The following is a 22671-nucleotide window of genomic DNA, read 5'->3' as shown; positions in this document are numbered from 1 at the left end:
TGATATTTCCATCAATCAGGTTATGAGATTGCATGGTGGAAACACAGGTGCAATCAATAACTTATGATTGCAAGTTATGATTGTATCTTAACCATACCTCCCAACAATTTATGATGGGAATGGGGGAAACCTACTAACAAATGTATGTAGGCACAGGACATGTCCCCTGCCACATTCCCTTAAAGGAGAATTAACCAAAAAAAAAGGTTAATTAAATCCACAAGGACTTTTTTTTTTACCACTAATGTTCCTTTATATTGGCTTTTAAAATGTACAAATGCAGGAATTTATAAATTAGATGAAAGCTTTAGCACTGGAAAACACTTTTTGAAAGATAAAAAGTGCATTTTATATACTATATGGATCAGACCAAAATGAGGGACAAATGAGGGGGAAAGAGGGAAAAAGGGACATTGCTCCAAATCAGGGACAGTCCCTCGAAATCAGGGACAGTTGGGAGCTATGTCTTAACCATCAATCAAAATCCACTCTCCCGTGTATGGCATATCCATTGAGTGGGTTGTCAGCTATAGATTCATTATTGCTGAAAACAGGAAAATAAATCAATAATGCTTTTGAAATGTGTATGGCCACCATTAAACAGGCATTAAATAAATCAAGGTTTCAAACCAATATCTTTGAAGTCTATTGAAAACATTTGTCTGTTGTTTTGCACTGTGATACAAGGAAAGGCAAACACTGCTATAGTTCACTGAATCATAAAGTACAGTAGAACTCTCAGACGTCTCCATCTCTTCTCCTCCCTCTTTCCCAGTAACATGTCCTGGTGCTGGGGGGGTTAAAGATCTAGAGGGGGGGAGAGCAGGGTGGAGAGGGGCTGGATTCAATTTCCTTTCTGCAGATGTCAGGTACAGACTCACACAGGGTCAGAAGGAGAGGGATAACGACACAAAGAATTTGGGATAAAAGGGACATTCTCCAGCCCATTATTTCATAACCCCTCCAGCAGACTTCATCGTTCCTGGTTACCCTTGAACTTCAGAGTTTTTGTGACTTCTCCAAACGTGTGTGACCTGACTTCTACCTACTACAGTCCCAGGAGAGGACTTTCCAAACTGACTTTGACTGAGTGGTACCCACACATCTCCTACCCAGTGGGCATCTCTCTTCTTCCCCCATCTTCTGGGCATCAAGGGACCACATAAGAGGTTAGTGGAGCATCCTGTCCCTAATGGTGAAGTACCGCGTGTTGCTGTGTAGGGAGCTTGGGGGGTTAGGTTATGTTACTCTTTTTTATTGCACGTATTCTTTTTTCACAGCACTTTAGAGAGAACATTGATCCCTTCACATTAGTCCCTGCCCACGCAGAAGCTTGGGATTTAATGTGCCCGCCAAAGTCACACATAGTATGGTTAGTTAGGCTGGATTCACACCTATGCATTTTTAGTGCTTTCTGCAGATTTGCCCTACAGTCCATCTACCATGGTTTCCTATGGAATACGTTCTGTAGTGCAAATTTGCAAAATGCAAAAAGCACTAAAAATGCATAGGTGTGAATCCAGCCTTACCTACAATTGTGTTTTTGAATTTTGGAAGGACTGGCACACAAAGTGGAAGCACAAACAGGCAGGAATATTATAAGTTCAGTGTATACCCTAGTGCTGCGCACCCATCATTCAGCTCACAGGGCAAAGATCAATGATGATGTGAGAGACAGATTTAACCCCTAACCACCATTCAAAATAGACCTTTCATCTTTTTTTTTTTTAAAGTAAAATTATTAGTAAAAATTGATTTGTTAGATGCTTTGTGTGGGCACACTATACATATATACCTGTTTTGATCTTCACCCTTTTAATGAAGTTCCCTCCGCTCCACCTCTCCTCTCACCCTGTACATGAATAGTGCTGTTTTTAAAAGAAAATGTCCATCCCCCCATCATGGACATCACTCGCCTAGATGTGCACAATGCCCACGGTGCCTCCCGGGATATGCATGTCACATATCCCAGGAAGCATAGTGTTTAATTCACAAAGGAGGAGGGGGGCAGGCCTAGTGGCACATCATCAGGAGTCCGCTAAATCCAGAAGAACCAATGGGCATCTCAATGACGTCAGAAACAACATGGCCTGAGCAGTGGCAGGGGATCAGAGGATCTTGGTGGGGCAATGCTGGATCCGATGGGTGGGTGAGTATCTAAAATATACGAATCCACCTCCCGATAAGCATTGGTAAAAAAAAACAGGGGGGGTGGGGTGTAGGGTTGTTGATTGAAGATCCCAGGAAGCATAGTGTTTAATTCACAAAGGAGGAGGGGGCAGGCCTAGTGGCACATCATCAGGAGGCCCGCCCGCTGAATCCGGAAGAGCCAATGGGCATCTCAATGACATCAAAAACAACATAGTGGTGCGGGTGACAGGGGATCAGAGGATCTCAGTGGGACAACACTGGATCCGCTGCTTGAGTATCTAAAATGTGCAACACCCACCCCCAGATAAGCAGGGGGAAAAAAATAACATGGGGGGGGGGGTTGTGTGGGGTCATTGATTGAAGATCCGCTTTCATAGATAAAAACTCTGATAGAGCAGTAATAATGGTTTGTGTCACTATCCAACTTTTCATCCTAAATAGGTTTTTATTCATTAACAATGGGGAATGTATAGTTTTTTCATTTTCTTTAGTCCCCATTTACAACTTGAGGCTCAAAGCTCTGAAAAACACTCAACAAGTCAAATCTTCTGCTTTTAGATTGTCCCTGTTTACATTTGAGCATTCAGGTGCCTGTAGCTCATTGCCTGGAGTTACAAAAGGTGCATGAATTCGTTTTGAAGCAGGATGGGTCATTTTTTGGCCTATTGCTCTCAATGGGAGCATGTGGGGAAACATGCAAAAAAAAAAGTGTTATATGCATTTTTTAGGTGCTCCCAAAATAAAAATTCATGGGACCAAAAACGCACGATCCTGCCCCACAAAAGCTTCTGTATGACACTTCACTCCTAAAAACGAGCAAAAAAGCATACGCAAAAGTGTAAATGGGGGGCTTTAGATAACTATGTAAAAAAGCTTAACTTTATATACGTAAAATTATCAATATGTGTATATATGTTTAAACTTGTTTCTATATAACATATAATATAATTACATACTGTATGTACATAGGACAATTATTACATATTTATTACATTTGCAGCCTCTGCTTCTTGCTTTGTAGTGCTGCACAATTGTGCTTTGATGCTCCTTCTCACAATGCAAGTCTATGAGTCAGATGACTGTTTATCAAAACCATGCACTCCCCATGTGACTGACTATAAAAAAAAGGCACCCCCCCATCTCAGAGAGTCAGAGTGCTTCCATTGAGAGCTCCCTCTGGTGGCTAGTTTGGAACTCTCCATACTTAACAACTTAAAACCATGTAAAAAAAAGATCTCTTGACGAACAATACTGCAATAACTTACATCATGCACACACCACTGAATACACTATATTTTTTCTTTAATATGATAAACAGCTCAGATTTCATTGGTCAGAAGGCAATAGACTGAGATCTGATCCGTATTGGTGTCTACAGAACTTTTTTTGTCATTTTTTCATGAACTGCTTTATGGGATTACCTTGCATCATGTCTTTATAATTTTATAAACTGTAAATGACTTTTATAGCACAAAACTTCCTTCAGTAATTACACACATGGTGTAGGAAATGTAATTACAGATCACTTTCTGTGAAAGTCAGAAATATCTATTGATTGGGCGCATACATTCCTCTGACAGCAGGGAACGGTTTGCGATCTTGTTTTTGCTATTACAGGGATTGTGTATGTCAATGAGACACGAGGGATTGCAGCTGCAAACTAACACCTGTTTGGTTACTGCTTGTAGTTTCTTTATTTTTATACATTTTATAACATTTACATTGCAACGTTTATTCAAACAAGATGTTTATAACAAGCAGTTCCAGGCAACAGGTGAAACCAATTAGTGAGCTGCACATTCTGTTCTGCAAACACTGCAACCTTGAAAAAGTCAGGACTTCCATCCAATGTGGGTTAACGTGACCCTCTCTTGAAAAAAAAAGTATTAAAACCCCTGTTACCTTTAAAAAAGCATTCCACTTTCCCAGTGCTTGTGCCACTGAATGCTGATCCATTCACCAGGTTTGTCCTTAAAGCCCACTGGGAACTACCTATAGTTTTGATCTCTTAGGACCCCAGTGGGTCCCTCTAGTTCCTCCTGCTGACCTCTATATCATTACTGGGTCCTATAGTGAGTGGGAAGGCAGGAGGAGAAACCAATGACAGCTGCAGGGGACCCAGGTGATCAACAATCTCACAAGTGTTGGTTTCCTAGCGGACTTCAGGGATGAGGACTTGTGAATGGTGTTTGATGGCGTGGGCAGGTAACAGGGGTTTTATTACTTTTTGCAACAGCTACATTCACACAGTTGATTAGGGGCATACTGCAGATTCAGGGGCATACAGCAGATTCAGGGGCATGCAACAAATTCAGGGGCATACAGCAGATTCAGGGGCATGCAGCAGATTCAGGGGCATGCAGCAGATTCAGGAGCATGCAGCAGATTCGGGGGCATGCAGCAGATTCAGGGGCATGCAGCAGATTCAGAGGCATGCAGTAGATTCAGAGGCATACAGCAGATTCAGGGGCATACAGCAGATTCAGGGGCATGCAGCAGATTGAGGGGCATGCAGCAGAATCAGGGGCATGCAACAAATTCAGGGGCATACAGCAGATTCAGGGGCATGCAGCAGATTCAAGGGCATGCAGCATATTCAGGGGTATGCAACAAATTCAGAAGCATGCAGCAGATTCAGGGGCATGCAGCATATTCAGGGGTATGCAACAAATTCAGAGGCATGCAGCAGATTCAGGAGCATGCAGCAGATTCAGGGGCATGCAGCAGATTCAGGGGCATGCAGCAGATTCAGAGGCATGCAGCAGATTCAGAGGCATGCAGCAGATTCAGAGGCATGCAGCAGATTCAGAGGCATACAGCAGATTCAGGGGCATGCAGCAGATTCAGGGGCATGCAGCAGATTCAGAGGCATGCAGTAGATTCAGAGGCATGCAGCAGATTCAGGGGCATACAGCAGATTCAGGGGCATACAGCAGATTGAGGGGCATGCAGCAGATTGAGGGGCATGCAGCAGATTCAGGGGCATGCAACAAATTCAGGGGCATACAGCAGATTCAGGGGCATACAGCAGATTCAGAGGCATGCAGTACTATCAGATGTTCAGGAGACAATCCTAACGCCTCCTGAATACCTGTTTTTTTTTTTTTTTCATTTTTGCCAAAAGGCAATTTACAATGGGGCTAATGCACCGCGACTGTGAGCCAAGGGCTTGGCTCACAGTTGCAGCACAGCCCCATCAACTTGACAGGCTCTTTTCACACACAACTCAGATGAGTAGTTACATACAAACAGTGGCAGCTCCAGCCTTTGATTTGTACAATTTTTCTCTTTTGCACAGACTATGTTTACAACTTCTAGCAAGAATCTACTGACTCTTGATGGTGGCTGGCCCTGTGCAAACATGTGAATTTAGCCTAAGAAAGATATGCTTCACAATGTTTTCCACCAACAGAGGTGAGGGAGGGTTTGTTTTAATGCCTCTTTAGGAGTACATTAATACATATAGAACACAGGAACACTTGCCTAATAGCTCCGCCGCTGGTCTGGATCAAATACAGCAGCATTGGCTCCTGTATGGAAGGTCATGCAGTCCAAGTCTCTCTCTGCTTATTGGAAATTCCCATTTAGAAGATATTACAGTTCTTCAATCAAGGTTTCAGACCCAGCTAACAGGGAAAGAATTTACCTGCCCATAACTAAATAACTGATAATTACCAAGCAACAGCTATTTACAAATACATGCAGCAGGGAAAAATTCCCTACACTCTAATGTCTAATGTGACCCCACTTTTATGGAGAAAAATCAGTCCCCTAAAGTTGAAGTTTAATATGATATTTTTTTAACATAGTTACATTGGTCCAGCTTGGAACAATGTAAATTATGCTTGTCTCATACCTCACCATTCCCTGTGGAAGCTTCAAATCATTGTAGCAGTCACCACTACTACAGTGATAGCAGCAGTCCTCTAGGTCCAGTGTCAAGCAGCTGCCCTTCTGCATAGTAACCATTGGGGGGGGGGGGGGGCAGTGGGGTCCATCACTGGACACTGCCACCATTAAGATATTCAGAGAAAGCCTTGTGTTTTTTTCAATGAAAACAAGGCATTCTCTGATGGGACAAGGTGGAAAGGTGGGACAGTGACATCACAATCTCCATAACAATCTCCATCTCATCCTATTAGAGAACACCTGTATTCACTGAAAACATTCAGGGCTTTCTCTAAAGGGTGGCAGTGCCAAGTAAGCGACTCCCTGTGGTTACTATGTAGATTGCTGCTATCACTGTAGAAGCTGTGACTACTACAATGATTCTCTGCTTCCACAGGGATGTATCAGGTATGAGATATGCATACTTTTATTGTTCAAAGCTGGACCAATGTAATCATGCAAGAAACATCATACCTAAACCTTAACTTTAAGGTAAATTATATACTTATACAATGCAAGGATTATAAACTGTTTTGCTCATTTGTGTCTTTTCTCAAATTGATTTTATTATAAACCTCTGGTGCAATCCCAGGAGTGTAATGAGAAAAGATGCAGCATACATCCCCTAAAGTCTTGTACACACAATCAGATTGTTGGCAGGGGATTGTCTGCTGACAGACTGTTATCCTAAAATCTTATCGATAGTACTCTCCTTCAGACAATTGTTGTCCAACTTCCGGCCAACAAATGTTGGATGGCAGTCTAGTAAATTTTCAGCGGACAACGGTCTTTTGTCAGATTTTCGTATGGTCAGTACACAAATCCGTCATACAAAAGTCAAAAGTACAAACATGCATGCTCAAAATCAGTGCTCACAAAACACAAAATTACCAGAAGATGCCCAAAAGGTGGCGCTCAAGAGCTGAAATTCCTCGTAGTACATCACTACATTCCTGTTTGTTGGCCAACAATTGTGTACCGTTAGTATGCAAGACAAGTTCCTGGCACACACCCTTTGGACAAAAAACAGACGCTCGGTTGGCCAACAATCGGATTGTGTGTACGAGGCTTTAGAAGGAGATGATTATACCCCCTGTCGCTTTCAGCAGCTGTAGTGCCCACTGATCCTGAGCCATTCTAATGAACTGGGCTGCTCTGCAAACTCCCTGCAACTACATGCAAGGCATGCAATTTTGAAGCACTAGTGCTGGGTTCAATGGATCGCTCTTCAGAGACCAAACCTGGATGAAACTAGCTGGAAGGGATGATTGAGATTTGTCTTTAAAGAAAAGCAGTGAGCCAATCACACCAGCAAGAAATGTGGTCTTTGGGGGGCATCAGGAAAACCAGTGTTGTACAGCACACTTCCAGGGTGCCTTATTGCAAAAAGCAACATTTTAATGTTTATGACTTTTAGGCCACATTCATGCAGGAGGCAGAGGGGCAACTGGCAGTAGATTTGAGTTTATAATGGAAGATTTTATAATGCATGCCACTTTTATTGGGTGGCACTGGTGCCAAAGGTGCCCCATTCAAGTGAATAGGACCATACTGCAGTGCAGCGGGATTTCCCCCAAAAAAACAGGCATCCAAGAGGCAACATCAGAGCTACCAGTCAACCAGCTTTGAAAAGCTATTTACTGTGGATCGCTTTTCAGAGCTGTCATGAAACCAGCTGTGTGTACAAGGCCTTAAAAGATTACATTGATGGAAAGTTTTTTTTAATAACTTTGATTTACAGTACTAAATAGTGTGTGCAGCAATTGTATGTTGTATTATTTTTAAAAATAAGAGTGGAGTTTCCTTTATTGATATATCCATGCACATATGATGTCATTTATATCTAGTGCCACTTTCATGATTTGATTTCTCTTGTTTTTAGGCTTTCCTTCATTATCGTTGGCACCCCCTGGTAATGAGGGATGTGGGGGGGTAGAGCATCCTTACTGTTCCTTTCTCTGCTACTGCCACTGCTGCCCTCTACTGGCAGGGCACAGACTACTCTCACCGATGATGAGATTGAAGACTTTCTGCAAGGATTTCTAAAAGAGCTGATCCCCGAGGAAGAAGAAGAGGACAAAGGAGAGCCTAAGAGGGAGGAAGATGAAGAGGGAGTGCTGATTACTAGGACGGAGAGGTACGAGGAAGAGACTAAAGTGGGAAAAAAGACTAAAGCAACAAAAAGCGAAGATGGAGGTGGTAAGTTACATATGGAAATGAGTAATAATGTCTGTTACTCCTGTGTATATCAGTTTAGCTGAGAGTGGTAGTCCCCTTTTTCAGAAAGGAAACCCTAACTATGACCTTAGAAAATTGATTTGAATGCTGCTTCACTTGAGCAATTAGTTGATTTACATGGCGACACAGTGTCTGCAAAATCCTTGGTTTTAGTAAAGGCAACTCATGCCAAACAATGTAACACGTATCCAAACCCTAACTAAAGGTACCTTTTTCACATTTTTGGTTAGAGGGAGGTTTTTTTTTTGCTTTCTGTGTCCCATTGCGGAGATTTACCTTCACTTCCTGTCCGATTGTCAATACACGAGGTCAGAGAAACTCCCTCCAAAGTGAGGGAATCCCTGATTGTCACCAGAACTATTGTCTCCATTTGAAGATTGCCCTTCTATACTTGTTCTGGAGGCAACGCAAAATTTGGGATTTTCTTTCACTGATAGCAGTAAATATGATAAATAGAGAAGGTGAATCTCCCCAACGGGGTTACAGACCACAATAAAAACCCGACAGGTGTTCTAATCCCTCTCCACTCTATACAAAACTAAAAAGAAAGTTTTGCCTTCAGTTATACTTACCGTTTTACTGCCACTGCCACACCTTTAGTGGCTGCAGCACACCACAAGCCAACCGGCTTTCTAATGAAAGTGATCCAGCGGCTGTATGGCCTGCTGATCGCTTTCTTTGACCCCTTGAGTGTGTCTCCCCCAGCATGAAACCCCAACGCACCCCCCCCTGCCAGGCCTGGGAGCCGCATGGCGGACGTCACTTGGTGAAGGAAAAGGAGACCAAACATCTATTCACTGAGCTCCCCTAGCTAGAATAAATCCCGAGCGACATGTAAACGTCACTTCCGGTTGCTGTTGTCACTTTCCCTGTCCTTTGTGGCCAGAGAAGAAGGTAATGGAGCACAATTGAAGGCAACTGAGACATCAGGGGGTCTAAAGGACCCTGATGTCCCATTAAAGAGAAACTGTTTTGAAAATATTATATCCCATAGGAGACTTTATGTCCCCTATGTGATATAAATAAAGTTTTCGTTTTAGTGAAAGTAGAAAAAAAGTAAAAACACCTTACACTAACACCTCACATGCACGCCTATGCCTATGTACAAATGTGTTGCTTTCAATAAACTTATTACATATCTAAGGCCATTATTCGTGCTTTCTTCTAAACTGATGACCTGTATAGGCTTTTAAAATGTCGCCTATTACCAAAAATTGGGTAATATGTTGTATTTTTGTGCCCTAAAATTAACTTCCAGTTATTTTTTACTGACATTTTACGCACAAATATCATGTGACATAAAAAAGTGGAACTACCAACATCTTATTTGCCATGGTCTCTGCTTTCAGTAAATATATAATGTTTGGGGGTTTTAACTCATCTTCAGACCTAAAATGATTTTTTATACATGTGTGCAAAAAAAACACAAAAATGGCCCTGGCAGTGAAAGGGTTAATAGTGGTGGATGCATTCTTTTTTTTTTTTTTTTTTTTAGGTTAATTTTCACCTAATAATCCGACCAGTATTTGGTATTTTTCAGCTTTCCAAAGTGGACCAAGCTGTCCAGCAAAAGTGGCAGTTGCAGGTTTGAAACACACCATTTAAAAACTGACAGGGGTGCTTAAAATTGTCTGCTTTTATTTATGTAAAACCTTTATCCTAAATGAAAAAAAAAAACACCTCTTTCTGTAGCTGCATAAAATGTGTTAGCTGAAGGTTTTATTTTGTTAGTCACTTATGTAAAGTCCTTCTAAACCTAGTAGCTCTAGTAGTCATTTATCAAAATATCTGGAATAAGAACTGCCTGTTCCCCACAGCTATCATTTCGCATTTTTTTTTATTTCCATTGCAGCTTTTTATTTGACTGGTGGCTGTAAGGCAATACAGGCAGTCATTATTTCTGAAAGTTTTATCAATGAGGCCCACAGGAAAGGAATACTATATTCTCCAGCAGCCAATCACAGTTTGGACTTTAATAGTTGGATGTAGTAAGATTAATGACAGTTGAATTATGATTTGAGGTTAGTGCACATCAATGATTTAGTAAACAATATCTCATTGAGGTTTGTGCATCAAAAATGTCTTAAAAGAAAGTGTCTGTGTTTCCTGTTACAATTAATAAGAATTTTCCTTTCCTCATGGGAGACTCATCTGATATATGAAGCCTTATGTGTCTGCGCTGCCATGTGATCATATACACATTCCTGGACGGTTACTCCTATGATTCCTGGTGACCTGACTCATTCATTTCTTGCTGGATAAATCATGGAAAGGAATGTTCTATGATAAATGTGTGTTATTATCCCTATCTAAAGCCGGTACACATGATCGGATTTTGCAACGGGAAATTTGTGATGACAAGGCTGTTAGCGGAAAATCCGACTGTTTGTACGCTCCATCAGACAATTGTGGGATTTTACGCGGACAAATGTTGGATCGCAGGTTTTTAAATTTTCCGCGGACAAATGTCTGTTGTCGGATTTTCCTAGCGTGCGTACACAAGTCCATCGGGCAAAAGTCCAAAGTACAAACACGCATGCTCGGAAGCAAGGACGAGCCAGAAGCGGTTGGTCTTGTAAACTAGCGTTCTTAATGGAGAATCAACATTCGCGACGTGGCAAATTATGAAATCTCGAATTGCAGCACACAGTTCTCTTCTTCTTTAATGGGATAATAATGAAGCTGCTTTGCTGGTGATACTGATGGAGTTATTGCAAACTACTTTTCAAAGGCTTTTTTTTTCTAGTGATATCAAGAATAGTATTATTATGCTTTTTTTTTTTTTTTTTTTGGACAAGTTGTCACAACACCATTATCCCGTAGCTTTTAAGATCAAAGATACAACTATGTTGGTGTCCCTTGTCAATTTTACATTGTATTTTTTAAAATGTAACTGCCTACTCCCAAACTGTCATCTGAAGTAAAACACATAGCCAAGTATTATTCTCCACAATTTTTTTTTATTGTGCATTAAAAAAAGAAAACAAATAAAATTAGACATGCTATCTGCCAATAGAACTTAACCAAAAAGTGCATTCTATGCTTTCTAAAATATAGAAAATATAACAAATCAAATCATTATTATTCAACCAAAAAATAAAATAAAAGCCTAAAGGATGTGTCCTGCTTCTTAATATAGGGGCTCACCAATGCCAAGAGTTGGTCAAAGCAGGGGTCCGTCATCCGATAATTCCAAAAATCATCTGGATTATTCTCCTGGAGCAGCACAGGCTAATGACATAATTGGTCAGGTTTAATAAAGCAAACAATTTTTGGTCCAAGACTTCCTCCTCCTCCTGTTCCTGGACTGGACTTGGGTCAAAGCAATAACTCCAAGGCCAATAATAAATAACACGTTATCTCCTCCGATTCCGCAACATGTCTGGTTGACGAACGGCGGTTCAGAAACAAACTAAGAAGCACGAAATGAAAAGTGCAATCTGAAAAAGTGCTAAATGAAAAGCGCAAAATAAAACACACACCAAACTTCTACTAACACAAAATTAGCAGAAGGAGTGGCACTAAAGAGCTGAAAAACCACGTAGTACGTCACTACGTTCGTGTTTGTTGGCCGGCAATTTCTTGCCGTTTGTATGCAAGACAAAATCCAGGCACACGACTTCGGACAAAAGTCTGTGGTTTTGTCTGTGGAAAATCCGATCGTGTGTACGAGGTTTTAGCCTCTTCCACTCACTGGACCTAAAAAAAATTGTCCATAGCAACACAATCCACTCAGATTTTCAGTTGCTGCATTTTTATTGAAAAATTTAAAACATGCACATAACACAGAAACATACAATGGTATTGACTGGTAGGCTCACATTACACGAGGGGTGTCCAACCTGTGGCCCAAGATGGCTATGAATGTGGCCCAACAGAAAATCATGAATTTACTTAAAAATGTTGCTTTTTCTTGGGAATTTTTTGTAAAATGCATTTACATTTAGGGAACACATGCGGCCGAACATAACCTCATCATCATTTGATTTACAAAAGTGGTGAAAGCTTACTACAGGCATACCCCACTTTTAAGTACACAATGGGGTTTATTTACTAAAGCTGGAAAGTGCAAAATCAGGCTCACTTCTGCATAGAAGCCAATGAGCTCCTAACCCCAGCTTGTTCAATTAAGCTTTTATAATAAAACCTGTAAACTCATTGGTTTCTATGCAGAAGCGAGCCTGATTTTGCACTTTCCAGCTTTAGTAAATAAACCCAATTGTGTACTTAAAAGTGGGGTATGCCTATAGTAAGCTTTCACCACCTTTGTAAATCAAATGATGATGAGGTTATGTTCGGCCGCATGTGTTCCCTAAATGTAAATGCATTTTACAAAAAATTCCCAAGAAAAAGCAACATTTTTAAGTAAATTCATGATTTTCTGTTGGGCCACATTCATAGCCATCTTGGGCCACAGGTTGGACACCCCTCGTGTAATGTGGGGTATGCCTGTATATTAATCTTACAGTGGGGAAAATAATTATTTTCTTCCCTGCAGATTTTGTAAGTTTGCCCACTTACAAAGAAATAAAGGCTCTGTAATTTTTAACATAGGTGTATTTTAGATGATAAAGACAGAATATCAACCAAAAATCCAGAATAAACACATGATACAAAGGTTATAAATTGAGTTGCAGTTTAGTGAGTAAAATAAGTATTTGATCCCCAAGCAAAACATGACTTAGTACTTGGTGGAGAAAGCCTTGTTGGCAAGCACAGAGGTAAGATGTTTCTTGTACAGTAGTTAGTGACAAGTTTTGCACACATCTCAGGAGGGATTTTGGTCCACTCTTTTTTTACAGATCTTCTCAAAATCCTTAAGGTTTCTTGGCTGTCACTTCGCAACTTGAAGTTTCAGCTCCCTCCATAAATGTTCTATAGGATTAAGGTCTGAAGACTGGCTAGGTCACTCCATGACCTTAATGTGCTTCTGCTTGAGCCATTCCTTTGTTGCCTTGGGAGTATGTTTTGGGTCATTGTCATGCTGAAAGACCCATCCATGACCCATCTTCAGTGTTCTGGCTGAGGGAAGAAGGTTCTCATCCAAGATTTTACAATACATGGCCCCGTCCTTTGACCCCTCAATGCGGCAAAGTTGGGCTGTACCTTTAGCAGAGAAACAGCCCCAAAGCATAATGTTTCCACCTCCATGCTTGACTGTAGAAATGGTGTTCTTAGGGTCATAGTCAGCATTTTTTTTCCTCCAAACATGGCGAGTCCCCCTCCTCAAGAAGGCATATGTACAGTCATGCCAATGAACATCTAAATGATTCATAGAAGGATTGGGAGAAAGTGCTGTGGTCAAATGAGACCAAAATTTAGCTTTTTGGTATTAACTCGACTCGCGGTATTTGTACATTGAAATCATATCCCCTCTCAAGCATCTCTTTTCTCCAGAGAGAATAAGTTCAGTGCTCGTAATCTTTCCTCATAATTAAGGTCCTCCAGTTGCTTAATTAGCTCTGTTGCCCTTCTCTGGACCCTCTCCAGTTCCAGCACATCCTTCCTGAGGACTGGAGCACAGAACTGGATGGCATACTCCAGGTGCGGCCGGACCAGAGACTTGTAGAGTGGGAGAATTATCATTCTATCTCTGGAGTTCATCCCCCTTTTTTTAATGCATGCCAATATTCTGTTGGCTTTGCTTGCAGCAACTTGGCATTGCATGCCATTGCTGAGCCTGTCATCTACTGCGACTCCGAGGTCCTTTTCCTTCCAAGATTCCCCCAGAAATTCTCCCCTAGTGAGTAGATTGCATTCATAATTTTGGCACCCAAATGCATTATTTTACATTTTTTTACATTAAACCTCATTTGCCATGTAGTTGCCCACCCCATTAATTTGTTCAGATATTCTTGCAATCTTTCCACATCCTGCATAAAAATTATTGCCCTGCTTAGCTTAGTATTGTCCCCAAATATTAAGATTGAGCTGGTTATCCCATCCTCCAAATCGTTTGTGAATAAATTAAATAGGATTGGTCCCAGGACAGAACCCTGGGGGACCCCCACTTTCCACACTGGACCATTTATCACCACCCTCTGAACTCGCCCCTATAGCCAGTTTTCAATCCATGTACTCACCCTTTGGTCCATGCTGACAGACCTTAGTTTGTACAGTAAAAGTTTGTGGGGAACTGTACCGAATTCCTTTGCAAAATCCAGATACACCACGTCTTCGGTCCTTCCTTTGTCTAGATGGCAGCTCACCTCCTCATAGAAGGTTAATAGTATCATACCAGACAGTAGAATGTTCGTAAAAATTGGGAACAATGGTCTGGCAATTACTTGACTGAGTTCCTTAAGGACCCTCAAGTTCAAGCCATCTAGTCCCGGTGACTTAATAATGTTAAGTTTTTCAAGTCTATTCCTAATTCTATCCTCTGTTAGCCATGATGATGCTTCCTGTGATGTGTCATGAGGATAAACATTGCAGTTTTGGTTACTGAAGCCCCCCATTTCCCTTGTTTATGGGGCCATGTTTATGATTTGACCTCCCTCGCTTACTATTTATATACTTAAAGACTTTCTTGGGATTCTTTTTACTCTCCTCCGCTATGTGCCTTTCACGTTCTATCTTAGCCGCCCTGATTGCAACCTTACATTTCTTATTGCATACTTTTTAAAGTTGGAATGCTGATGATGACCCCCTCAACCTTGTATTTTTTGAAGGCCTTCTCTTTTGCTTTTATATAGTGTTACTAGAATGTGTTATATAGAAGTAGAAGTGCTATGGCAACATAACAACAATTTAGTATATTTACTGGTAAAGATTAGATGACCTCTTCTTCTTCTTCTTCTTTTTTTTTTTTTTTCTTTCACTACTTTGTTCCATAATTTCTTAGTGAACCTTGATAAGCTACATATAAGTCATGACTTATAAACTTATGAACTTAGATCCTCCCGAGAGTTGACTTTGGTTGACCTTTCCAGTTTGTGATGATCTTGATATTCTTTTCCATATACAGGACAACCTGGCAGAGCTGCTAAAGATTAGGTGACCCCTTTTTTTTTTTACCACTACTTTGTCCCATGATTTCTCAGTGAACCTTGATAATCTACATATAAGTCATGACTTAAAAACTTATGAACTTAGATCATATTGAGAGTTGACTTTGGATGACCTTTCCAGTTTGTGATGATCTTAATATTTTTTTTCCATATACAGGACAACCTGGGAGAGCTAATGAAAAAGCAAAGAAAGAAAAGAAGGAGAAAGCACCTAAACCTACTAAAAAACCCAAAGAAAAGCCTCCCAAAAAAGAAAAGACTCCAAAACCAACCAAAAAGCCAAAGGAAAAGAAACCAAAACCAACCAAAAAGCCCAAAGAAAAGCCAACAAAACCTACAAAAAAGCCATCAGGAAAGAAACAGGATCAACATCCAGAACAGGACAGATACAGTAAGCCAAAAGTTATTGTGGAGGAAGAAAGACACACAGCAACCAAAGCTGAAGAAGAAGAGGAGGACAGAAGATATAGTAGACCTGAAATTCCTGATGACTATGAAGATAGTTATAGAAGACCGCAAGTCACAGGGAGAGAAAAGGAGGAGACATATAAAAGGCCCCACATTACAGGGGAAGAGGAAGATGTGAGATACAGAAGGCCTCATGTATCAGTGGTAGAAGAAGAAGAGGGATACAAAAAACCTCAAATACCGGAGGATTATGATTATGACAGGTATAAAGTACCCCAGGTCACAGGTGCAGAAGATAAGTATAGAACACCACACGTGGCTAAGGAAATGGACAATAAGTATAGGACACCTGTCATTACTGAACAAGATAGATACAAAAGACCTCACATCAATGAAGAAGAGGACAGGTACAGGAGACCCTCAGTGACTGACTCAAGAACACATACGGGAGAAGATGTATGGGGTGAAGGTAAAGTGTGTGACTTTTGAAATACTGCCATTACTAGGAGGTAGATTCTATATAAGGTGTAACTCTCCTTTGGGGCTCGTTTACACTTGTATTGATTAGTAGCACGCATTAAAGCGGCTATAGCTTTAACATGTATTTGTGATGTGTTTTTCATGCGCTTTTAAGCATTAATGAAGCTTGACAATTGCCCTGTGTGTGTTGGTTTTCTATTTGTTTTAAAGTGGAAGTGATGTCAAGTGCGAAGTGATGATGGATAAGTCACCAGATTTGAAGCATAGTTAGGTGTTGTGTGGTATCTTGTATTTTTTTTATTTTTATTTGGTGTTTTTAGTGGCTCTGTAGTACCCCTGCTTATCAGTTTCCTGGCTCATTAGTACCCCCACTCAGCAAATCTCCAGGTCATCAGTTTCCCGGCTGAGTAGATCCCCCAATTAGTAGTTCCCCAGCTCAGGAATACCCCCTGTAGACCCCCCACTTTCCCAACTCATTGGTAACTCCCCTACTCAGTAGTACACCCCCCCTCCTTCTCCATAGTACCCCACCCTCTCAGTAGTACATTAACTACCCCTTACAGTCAACGTTCATTAGTACCCCACCTGCTCAATAGTACATTCCCAAACCCACCCTTCCCACTCAGTAGTATATTCTCAAAACACACCCAACAACATTGCACCCAACCCCCACCTGCTTAGCAGTACATTCCCCCCACGCAGTAGTAGTAACCCCTGCTTAGTAGTAATCCCCCTTGCCCACACTGCTGATTCTCCATTCTGATGAAACTCTGCTCTGCTGATATCCTGCTGATCTCCTACGGATTCTCTACTCTGCTGTTTTCCTGCTGATCCTCCGCTTTGCTGATCTCCTGCAGATTTCCTGCTCTGCTGATCTCCTGCAGATCTTCCACTCTGCTGATCTCCTGCAGATTCTTCGCTCTGCTGATCTCCTGCAGATCCTCCTCTCTGCTGATCTCCTGCAGATCCTCCTCTCTGTTGATCTCCTGCAGATCCTCTGCTCTGCTGATCTCCTGCAGATCCCCTGCTCCGCTGATCTCCTGCAGATCCCCTGCTCTGCTGATCTCCTGCAGATCCTCCACTCTGCTGATCTCCTGCAGATCCTCCACTCTGCTGTTCTCTTGCATATCCTCCACTCTGCTGATCTCCTGCAGATCCTACACTCTGCTGAACTCCTGCAGATCCTCCACTCTGCTGATCTCCTGCTGGTTCTCTTTTCTGCTGATCTGATCCCCCACTGCTCATTTTCATGCTTGGTCCTTGCTCTGGTCCTCATTTACTTACCTTCCTGCTGTATAGCTCCCATTCTGTACATCATGTGTGATATCTGCTGATCCCCCACTCTGGTCCCTGCTCAGTTTCTGGCTCCAGTACCTCCTCACCTCCTGTGCACAGGATTGGAATTTAACCATTTTATTTATTAAGAGGTGCTTGCTTGGTGTTCAACGTGCTTTAAAAATGCAAGTGTAAACAACGTCTTAATGTTATTTAATAAGTTCCAAGAATAGCCTGATATTGGCGTATAAGTGCATTAAATGCAAAACCAAAAATGTAATATACTGCAGTCCTTGAATGTAGTGGCTGCATTCGTTTTCTTTTCTTTTTTTTTTCCACCTGTTGATCCTGCGTGTCAATGGATGTAATACTGTACCCATGAAGAAGCAGCATTGTCACAGGACTACAGAACACCTTCTCCTTTCCTTTCGCCATAACATAGGGGGAATGTGTTGTTTAGTTCACAGAGATAGCTGTAAAAAATGTAACTGATATAAGGGAAAAACATCAAAGAGCAGAGAAATGTATCAAATGATGAAGATTTTTGAGAGGGTCAACAGGTAATTATTTGCACTTTTCAAACAGATATAAGAATGCTTTCAATGGTATATTTAACAGAACAAAAGGAACCATTCATTGATGGGGTTTACAAACAATTTAGGTTAACAGTGGTATAGTCCCACCAGGCTGTAGTGTATGACCATGCCCTGCAGCTGCTGCAAAATGTAATGGAGAAGCATTTATAGAACTCCTGCTGGTTGAAAATTGGATAAATGCTGCTCTTCAAACACATGTATTTGGAAATTATTAATCTTTCAAAATAGTAAAATGTACATATAACAAATGCATGTATACACAGCCAACAAAAAGTGCCAGACTTTCAGCCTGTGCACGCTTTATGGATCTCCATTTTCTTATAAAATGCAGCTGTTTGACCGTCTAGCTGTTTAATACAATAAAACAATGCAGAGTGGTGCCATACTGTATAGCCTAATCTATACTTCCAGCAACCTAATGAGATGAAAATGTCCAGAGAGTAATTTGCAGATCATAAGTTAAAACTCATTTTAGGGCAAACTATTAATGGACCACTACAGTTTTCCTGACGCTGGCAAAAGTCTGCCAGGGGCAGAATCACTATGCTGTCATAGATCAAGAGCAAAACTAATCTGCTTCTAATGGTTCTACCAACATTTTTTTTTTTTTTACTGTGTTGCTTCACAGGATTGGGAAGTATAGGAGATGCTGAATCCTGAGCCCCGCCCACAAATATTTAGCTGTGCTCAGGCCAACTCCCGTCATCTGAGCAATAGGTTAATTTCCTTCTGACTTTGGCTTGTATTTTGACTATGCTTGTTCACTGCCTACCTGCACTCCTTACTGAAATGGACTGTTGACTATTCTATCTCTGCATCTCTGCTCAGCTGCCATCTGTGCAGATATGTCAAAGGGCCGAAACCTGGTACACTGTCCAGGAGAGTCCATCACTCTCTGCAGGGTGCTCTGTAGCGATCTAGTGGTGTGTGCTAAGACTCTGTACCTCTGCCTTTTTTAGGGTTCCCATTATCTCCAAACTTGCAGATAGCACAGAGGCTGCACTATCCAATGTGTCTGTGACAACAGCAGGATAGTGAAATAGATTCCACAGCATTTTTGTCAGTGAGGAAATTATGACTTTAGCTGGCAATGGAGCGAAACGTGCAAGCAAGCAAATGTTTTCACTGCACATTTTAGCAATTCTGTCACTGGCAATTTCTTGCCAGTGACAGGATGACTAATGTGACATGAGCCTTAGGTTAATTCTATTCAATTAATTTGGTTGTTTAAAGTAAACGTGTGTAGAGTGAACATGAGGCCTGGCCATGGACATTCAAGTAATAACATACTTTTAAACAAGCTTTAAAGCTCACATCAACCTCTGTAGCTAGAGTCATTGTGCAGCAGTTTATCTTCAACGTTCACAGCAGAAGAACTAATGAGCTTTAACTTGGCAAGTCATTTCACCTTGCTGTCCATTCCCAGAGCTCCTGCTTAGGTTAGAAATTTGAAGGCCAATAATGAGTCAATAACGGAACAGGGTAAACTGAGCTTCTGAGTCACTACTGGGAGGGAAGGATGAAGGAGCAGGATAGACTGACCAGGTGAGTCAATGCTGGGCTATGGGAAGAGGGCAAGCAGAGCTGTTGAGTTGCTGCTGGGAGGGGGAATAGCAGAGCTACTGAGAGAATAATTTGGAGTGAATTCAGTGTTTCTGCTGTGAAATTAAGGATTAATTGCTTCACAGTGCCTGCAGCTTGAAAAGTCTGTTAGTGCTTGTCTTAAAATTTTATATTATTAAGGATATGCAAACATGTCCATAGCCTGGTCATAGGTTCCCTTTAAATTGAACAAATACTCAGGTATTAAACAATACTAGAGAATAATTTTATAGTGGAATTTTCGCTGCAAAATGTAAAAATGTAGTCCTTCTCTTTCTTACTAACACTCTTTACATAACTTTATGTTACCGCTGAATATAAGCCAACCTTAATTTTAATATCAAACCTGATCTCCAAGAAATTACTTGCCAATAATGTACTGTATATTTTAAAATGATTTACGGTCCTGGGACCAATTATGTTAAACTTGTTCATAAATGATATAGCGGTTGGAATAAATAGTTTAATCTCAGTGTTTGCTAACGATGCAAAGTTAACAGGATACAACAACTTTACGAGAAGATAATTAAAATAGAGAGGTAGGCAGCTGAGGTTCAATTCAGGCAAATTATTGCACTTGGGAGCTAAAAATATGCATGCTAGGGACAATCAAGAATGGAAAAGGATCTGTGGATCCTAGCAGGTGACATACACAGCAATAGCATGCAATGCTATACTGCAGCAATCAAGGCCAGCAGACTATTAGCATGCAATAAAAAGGGTATTTACTCCAGAAAAAAACTATAAATCTACCGCTTTACAGAACCCTGATTTGGACACATCTTCATTAGGCTGCCAAGTTCTGGTCACCAATTCTCAGGAAAGGATGCCCTTGAACCATAGAGAGTCCATAGAAGGGCAACAAAGCTAATAACAGGGCTGGAGGACTCCAGCTATAAGGAATGACTACAGACTTTAGACATTCCACCTGTAGAAGAGACATTTAAATGGAAAAATGATAGCAATATATAAATCCTTGAATGGTGACTCTAGTATTGGGAGGACATTTTTTAATCTTAGGTCTCTAAAAAGACAAATCACACAATGAAGCTGGATGAAAAGCAGTTCTATCTTAAACTATGTAAGGGGTTCTTTTCAGTTAGAACGGAAAGGATATAGAACTCACTGGAAATCACTGAAGTAGACACCGCTACCCCAGTGATCTCCACTTGATTCCGGGTCCCGTGCTGAGTAGCTGCCCTGCTGCATTCTGAACACAGGAGATCGGCCCCTCACACGGGCACCATATAGAGAATGCTTTGCATTTTCTCAAGGAATGCAAAGCATTCTCTGATTAGACGAGATGGAGAGCATGACATCACCACCCCACCTCTCCACCTCAACCAATCTGAGAATGCTTTGTATTCATTGCATGGTAATCTGATAAAAATCAAAACCATCAGCCCAAATTGTGAGTGATATCAATCACTCTTCCTTGTTTTATTACTTTCTTTTTTAATGTTTCGGCTATTGTTTGTATTAATGTACGTAATGTATTTATTTTGTATGAATTTTGTATGAATGACAAGTTCAACCACTGTTATTGCTGATAAGTCATAGTAAAAAAAATTATAAATGAGGTATTAACACAATGATAAAAAAACTGTTTATACCAACTGTTTATACCAACTAATTATACCAAACCTCTGCAGTGCAAATCTGTTTAAAATAGGAAAAGAGTAGGAAATAAATTAGTTGCTAGAGTTGCTACAATAATGCCACTCAGTTGTCCCAAATTATTAGCTCTAGGCTGCCATACCATAATAGGCTGTTTTCTCTTCGGGCCACATATTTGTGTGCAGGCCACAAACCGTATATGTTGTGCCAGCTGGCACTACTGGTAATGTTGACGACATCCTAGAATAGAAGCTAAATCTCCTGCATACATATCCAAGGCTAAGGCCATTGTAAGGTAATATAATGTGAAGGTAAGACTACAAAACCTGTTGGGTATGAGTGGGTTGCTGTGTAGCTAGAATAGAGGTAGGGTTGGAAGTATACCTTCTACTCCACTGTACACTCACCTCATACCCCAGTTGACTGTTTCGCTCTTGGATCAAGCTAATAAGATGTCAAAGACCAGTGTAAGATGTCAAAGACCCCAGTCTAAAAAAAAGCAGTAACGCTAGACTTGAAGACCAGTCCTGATCTCCGTTGTCCTTCCCAGAGATAATCAATGACTGCAGTGTCTGCCTGCACATCTTGATTCCTCTTCTATATACCCTGCATTGAAATAAACGTGTTATGACAGCACAGTTGACCCTGCATATTTGAGTGTGCAAACATGTCTTACCCCAAGGATAGCTACATTATGACTTTATGTTTGAATATCAGAGCTGTATTTATGGTTTAGGGTAGTCAAGAGAAATAGTGTCTTATTTCCTCTCAGCAAACATCCTACAGAGGCAAACATGGGCTCTTACGCCTTTTCTGCAACACTCCCAGATCCCACATGTACAGTGGTCAGGAGTGAAAGTAATGTGCAGAGTTCAGGGGTCAGGAGTGTGTAATGTACAGAATGTAGGGGTCAGGAGTGTGTAATGTACAGAATGCAGGGGCCAGAAGTGTGTAATGCACATAATGTAGGGGTCAGGCGTGTGTAATGTGCAGAATGCAGGGGCCAGAAGTGTGTAATGTACAGAATGTAGGGGTCAGGATTGTGTAATGTACAGAATGTAGGAGTCAGGAGTGTGTAATGTACAGAATGAAGGGACCAGAAGTGTGTAATGTACAGAATGTAGGGGTCAGGAGTAGGGATGAGCTTCGTGTTCGACTCGAACATCGTCTGTTCGATCGTTCGTCGAATTGCGAACGATATGGGCTGTTCGTGCCAAATTTGTGTGGCGCGTCACGGCCCATAATTCACTGCGGGATCGCAGTGCATTGCTGGCTGATGATTGGCCAAGCATGCACTATGACCCGCATGCTTGGTCAATCACAGCGCTATCAGTAGAGAGAGCTGTAATTGGCCAAAGCCAGGGTGGCTTTGACCAATTATGGCTCAGGGGGTTTAGAACACGCCC

The 22671-nt window shown here is 41.2% G+C and overlaps 1 protein-coding gene across 2 annotated transcripts in view; it reads left to right on the top strand.

The window, feature by feature from the left end:
* The first annotated feature begins 836 nt into the window (after positions 1-836).
* AEBP1 (AE binding protein 1) overlaps positions 837-22671 on the top strand; it is an 86021-nt gene continuing 64186 nt past the window's right edge. The window contains exons 1-3 of one of the 2 annotated variants that reach the window (XM_073622190.1): positions 837-1169; positions 7922-8238; positions 15445-16164. In XM_073622190.1, coding sequence (XP_073478291.1) covers positions 7962-8238; positions 15445-16164 — 997 coding nt within the window. In that variant the 5' untranslated portion in view covers positions 837-1169; positions 7922-7961. Of the gene's footprint in view, positions 1170-5542; positions 5566-7921; positions 8239-15444; positions 16165-22671 lie in introns of those variants that run through there. The other variant, XM_073622191.1, reaches the window with a different exon arrangement.

The sequence above is a fragment of the Aquarana catesbeiana genome, linkage group LG03 (genome assembly GCF_042186555.1).
Source record: "Aquarana catesbeiana isolate 2022-GZ linkage group LG03, ASM4218655v1, whole genome shotgun sequence".
In the NCBI taxonomy this organism is placed as follows: domain Eukaryota; kingdom Metazoa; phylum Chordata; class Amphibia; order Anura; family Ranidae; genus Aquarana; species Aquarana catesbeiana.
The sequence above is the reverse complement of the archived record's forward strand: the minus strand, read 5'-3'. Positions and strand labels throughout refer to the sequence as shown.